At 59.0% G+C, this 5,257-nt stretch overlaps 1 protein-coding gene across 1 annotated transcript; it reads right to left on the bottom strand.

Annotated features, from left to right (window-relative positions):
* Positions 1 to 1,635: 1,635 nt before the first annotated feature.
* LOC104509270 (dihydropyrimidinase-related protein 3-like) lies at positions 1,636 to 5,252 on the bottom strand (the record flags this gene model as incomplete). Its single annotated transcript, XM_010151151.1, has 5 exons — positions 1,636 to 1,704; positions 3,159 to 3,246; positions 3,506 to 3,560; positions 3,701 to 3,865; positions 5,111 to 5,252. Coding segments are annotated over 5 exons (519 nt in total), but the record flags the coding sequence as incomplete, so codon positions are not given.
* Positions 5,253 to 5,257: the final 5 nt, after the last annotated feature.

The raw sequence follows: 5,257 nt of genomic DNA on the forward strand, positions 1-5,257 counted from the left end.
TCGCAGTCTGGCACAGCACCATCCTGCCCCACCAGATCACCACCACCCCTGAGAGTGGCACGTCTTTAACCTCCCCTGAGGGCCTTCTGGGACAGAGCTGACGCCCAGGGCTATGGAGCACCCTCCTGTGCTTTGCCATCCACCCACGGGCGTTTTGGGGGGCAGTAGGGTCACGCTGAACACCCTCCCCAGCAGGTCACAGTCTGGCACAGCACCATCCTGCCCCACCAGATCACCACCACCCCTGAGACTGGCACGTCTTTAACCCCCCCTGAGGGCCCTCCGGGACAGAGCTGACCCCCAGGGCTATGGAGCACCCTCCCGTGCTTTGCCATCCACCCGTGGGCGTTTTGGGGGGCAGTAGGGTCATCTGTGCTCTGCCTAATGTTTTCCCAGGCAGAGGGTGTTCTGGAAGAGGGACAGCATTTGTTTTCGAAGGCAGCGGGACCTGGATGTGGCTGAGCAGGCGGCCCCCAGAGCCTTCTTGCGCTGCTCCCGGTTCCCTTAGGCTTTACTGGCATTCCAAGATCAAACGCTCAGCAACGTTTTACCGGCTTTGGACAAGAAGAACCGCAGTGCTGTCTCACACTAACAGGGCAGTTCTCAACTCCTGGCACAACCATAGCATCCCCAAATCGCAGGGTGGCTAGTGCCAGCAGGTCTAGAGCCATAAAAATAGGTGGCAGGGACTCCGACCTGCGGTAGCTGACACTGATCTCTTCCCTCTCGGGAACATGCTCCCGTCTCGTAACCCCAAGCGAACAAGCGCTGCATCACCCCAGCTGCGTGCGCTGGGCCCAGCCACGACGCAGTCACCTCCGTGCGCCTTCAGTCTCAGCCAACTGGTTTTGCTTCCACCAGAGCCCGAAGGACAAATCTGCCCCTGGGCTCGGCTTTGCTGTCGTACCGAATTCCTACTGTTTTCCCCTTTTCACGTGCTGTGCAAAGTTAAGAGCACCTCTCAGCAGGCCACTGTCTCAGGAAAACCTGCCTAAAATTAGACTCAATGCAGATTAACGGACCAAACAGAAAAATAGCCCAAGAGCTAAAATTAGAAGTAATCTAATTAGTGTCTTGACAGTGATTTGTAACCGGGAAATTCCCCCTCTCCTTCCCTCCCTCTCCTTCCACCAATGGCTTTCTCCATGGGATTGTGCAACGCCCTTCAGACCCGGAGCAGAGGTTAAGCAGAGGCGGCTGGAATCCGCCTGCACCCAGACGCCAGCAGTGAACTGCCAGAGGAGCTAACCTCGCCAGTTGATCCTTCTCAGGCCTCTTACACCCCGGCGTCACCTACGGACGGCAAACGCTCCCAAACCAGCCCCACGCAGCGCCACACAGACCCTTCTGTTGATTAAGCATCTCTGGGAATCTCGGAAGCCCTTGTCTCTGCCAGGGGGCTTGGGCAAGACTGGGAAGGGTTTGTCCCAGACGCACACCCCGTTCCTTCCTGAGCTGACGAACACCCCAGCGCTGCCCATGTGAACCACTGCTCCAGAGCGGAACCTCGGTAACCCACAGGTGCCTTCCCATCCACCCCACGCCTGACGCCTGGCCTCCCTGCGTACACTGAGCCCCGCCGTGACGCGTGGGGGAAGCTCCTCGGTGCAGCAAGGCTGCTCCTTTGCGTCTTACCTCCTCGGGTCTGCTCAGCACGTGGCCCTCGGGGCCGGTTATTCCCATCTCCAACATCCTGGTTTGCTCCTACGACATCAAAAGGACAGAGGGACGTTAAAAGGCTGGGAAGCTGTCAGCCACCCCAAAAAGCAGATCCCTCCTGTGTCCAGCCCTTCCCTCGGGACTGCCACCACCCCATGTCCCCTGGGACCACGGTACATGGTGAGAGGCTGCTGCACCCTCGAGGGCTTTGAGAGAGAAGGAGGGAGGATGGGGAAACAGGAGTGAAACCTCTTTGCTGAAACAAGCACGGTGTGAAGAAGACAGTGCAAAACTCCCCAGATGCATCAACGGCACGTGATGTTTACAGCCCTTTCCCAAGGCCCTCCCTGGATCCCCTTCTGAAAAGTGAGTAGTCAGAGTCGAAAGTACTGAGAAAACAATCATTAAAGCCAATTAAAAAGTTCTCCTCCCCAGGCTACTTCTGGGTCCCCAGTACTGCCATTTAATCACCCGGGTATCAGCCAGTGCTAACTCCTGTCCTGTATCAAATTCAGCTCTTCCCTCCCAACCTCCACTCCGCTGTTGACCAAGCTCTGGAGAAACCCAGTCCCCTCTGAAATCTCCAGGCACTGACACGGGGAACGGAGAGGACGAAGCCTCTGCCTGCTTCCTGGGAACCACCACCACACGCGTCGCTCCTCCGTGCTGACGGCACGCTGGGCCCACACCAGCCACTGACGCTGCAAGCGTCCTGACAGAGGGAAGCATTCCCAGGGCTGTGGAGTGCCACAAGGAAGGGTTTGGGCCACTCTGTGCTTGGGCTGGGGCTGAAGTAGAGAGAAACTAGCCAAGGCATTTCCTCGGATCGCTCTTTGTTGGCCGGTGAAAGAGCCACCCACTGTGCACTGCAGCTCTACAGGTCCAAAGAAAAACCGATTCCCAGAGTCTGAGAGGACGTTTGGGGAATGACCCCTTAGCTCCCACTCCTTCAACTCCCCAGAACACGTGAGACGGGGAAAAAACAAGTGGCTGCAGAGCATAACTGTGCGAGGTCTTCTCAGTCTTAATGAACATCAAACCACTTGGACTCCCCCTCATCCAGCACCAGCTACAGCACAGGGGGCCAACACAGCCCACCCCCTGAGCCCCAAACCACACCCCTCCTGACATTCCCTTGCCATTCCAGCTCCATTAGCCGGCTGCTTGCTTACGCAGGGGGAAAATTCCTCTCTCGCTGCGGCACTTGGCAATACACTTTAACCCTCAGCTCATTCTGCGCAAGGGGAAGGTCTCTGCCCCGGCGCACCAAGGAGCTGCAGCCAACGTGTCGCACTCTCATCCATGCGGATAATCACTAATTCCCTATTGCGGATTCCCTCAGGCACACACACTGCCGGCAGAGTCTCCGTGAATTCTGCGCAGCAGAACACCTTTCAGGGGACACTCACACAGCTCTGGAGCCACCCTGTGAGTGCCCCACGCGGAATCTGCCCGGGGCAGATCCCCAATCCCCGTACACCCAGGGAAGGGCTAGTTACCTGTGCGATTATATCCCCGTTTTCAGCGTGAACCTGAGCTATGGCGCCCAGCTCTGCCAAGCAGCTGAATATCTCGTACAGCTGAAGAGAGACAAGAAAAGCTGTTACTGAGCGTCCTGCCCACGCACAGCCTGGGCACCCGGCACGGCCTCCAGACCAGGGGGATGCCAGGAGCGGCTCCGGCTGTGCCAGGGGTGCTCCCCCAAGGCTGCGGCCACCGGCGGATGCTCCAGCGATCTCCACGCCAGACCCCTGCCTCCGCTGGCAGCGGGAGGGCCCAGCTGGCCCACAGCAGGGATGCCATGCCCGCGGCCATCCCCTCGCACCAAGGGGGGTGGGTCTCGTTGTTCGACACCTGGTACAAATCCTTGTAGGCCATGTACACCATGAAGGAGTTCACTCCTAGGGGCAGAGCAGAGGAGAGGGGTGATGAGGACTGACAACAGCAGGGTCACCCCTTGCCCTCCTTCCCCTGGGACCACCCCACAGGAACGGGAGGCGGCCCATGGGGGTCCACACGCAGGGAGCGGCGGGCAGCAGACCTTTCTCTTGGACCATGGTGTGCAGCTCCTGCCGGACGCGGTCGCTCCAGCGGGGGATGTCCACGTGCAGCGCGTAGTCGCAGCAGGCCTTCCCGTCGGCCCACTCCCGCCACCGCTCCAACGCCTCTGCCAGGCTGGACTCAGGCTCTGGCACCACATGGTCCACTGCAAAGGCATAAGGGGGTCAGGGTGGGCAGGGGGTCCCTGCCCGGGTCACCCCGCCATGGCCCCGCACACCGCGGGCACCTCCGCCGGCCCAGGGTCATCTCCACAGAAGCTCCAGAGCAGCTCCGGAAAGGTCCCCATCACCTCTGCCCCATGCCCAGGTTTAGATTAGATATCAGGAAGAAATTCTTCACAGAGAGGGTGGGGAGGCACTGGGACAGGTTGCCCAGAGATGTTGTGGATGCCCCATCCCTGGAAGTGTCCAAGGCCAGGCTGGATGAGGCTTTGAGCAACCTGGTCTAGTGGAAGGTGTCCCTGCCCATGGCAGGGGGGTTGGAACTAGATGGTCTTTAAGGTCCCTTCCAACCCAAACCATTCTATGATTCTATGATTCTATGCCCTGCTCCTCCAAGGGCATTTATCCACAGGGAAGCACACGGAGCCTGGGCTTAGCAGCTTCTGGCATGGGACCAGGGGCTTTCACAGGCTTCTGCCGGGAAGTCAGCTGAAAGGCCTTGCCCTCCCTCACCCCCTTCCCCTCCATTAACACGCAGCCTCCTCCCACGCCGCCTTTTATTGCCGAGCGCCTAATCCCCGTGCGCTGCCACAGCCCACTTCACACAACTTATTTCTTTGGCCCACGGGGCAAGAAGAACTGGGGGGCAGGGAGGGCAAGAAGCCCAGTCCTTGACTGGAAGGACCAGCAGCTGCTCCCGCAGCCCAACGAACCCGGGAGCGCACCGAGCCGTGCCCGCTGCACAGCAGCCAACCAGCGCACAACTTTGCCTTCTCCAGGGAAGGGCCTCAGAATTCCCCGGCCTTTTTTGTCAGCACTGTTTACTTCCGAGCAGCGCGGGATGCCAGGACACGGCTCTGTTCCTCTGCTCAGAGTCATCTGAGCATCACGCTGCCCTGGTCTTATTTAACAGGGGAAAAAACGTGGCGCCATTGTTCCTTTCTGAGGGTCCCGGGGGCACCAGTGGCTGCGGGCAACGAGGCTCCGCAGAACCCGGGATGTGCGAGGACAAGGGGTCCTGTGTAAACCCCCTCTCCCACCACTTCATTAGCACAAACGATCCCGAAGGATCTCACTCTCTAGACTGTGCTGGCAGCGATCATGGAAAAGATGAGCAGGCTGTCAGGGACCTTTGAAACAAAGACTGAGAAAATCAGAGAGAAAGCAACCACGGGGCAACGTGCGAGAGCGCTGGCGCTGCCGTGTATGGGACCCGCTGCGGCACTCACTGATCATGGTAGTTCCTCCGGCCAGAGCTGCTTTCGTTCCTTGGAAGAAATCGTCCACAGCCGTCATCCCCTTGTATGGCATCTGCAGGCGAGTGTGGACATCGATTCCGCCAGGGATCACCATCTTCCCATTGGCTTCTATGGTTT

This window comes from Eurypyga helias, unplaced genomic scaffold (genome assembly GCF_000690775.1).
Source record: "Eurypyga helias isolate BGI_N326 unplaced genomic scaffold, ASM69077v1 scaffold28374, whole genome shotgun sequence".
In the NCBI taxonomy this organism is placed as follows: Eukaryota; Metazoa; Chordata; class Aves; order Eurypygiformes; family Eurypygidae; genus Eurypyga; species Eurypyga helias.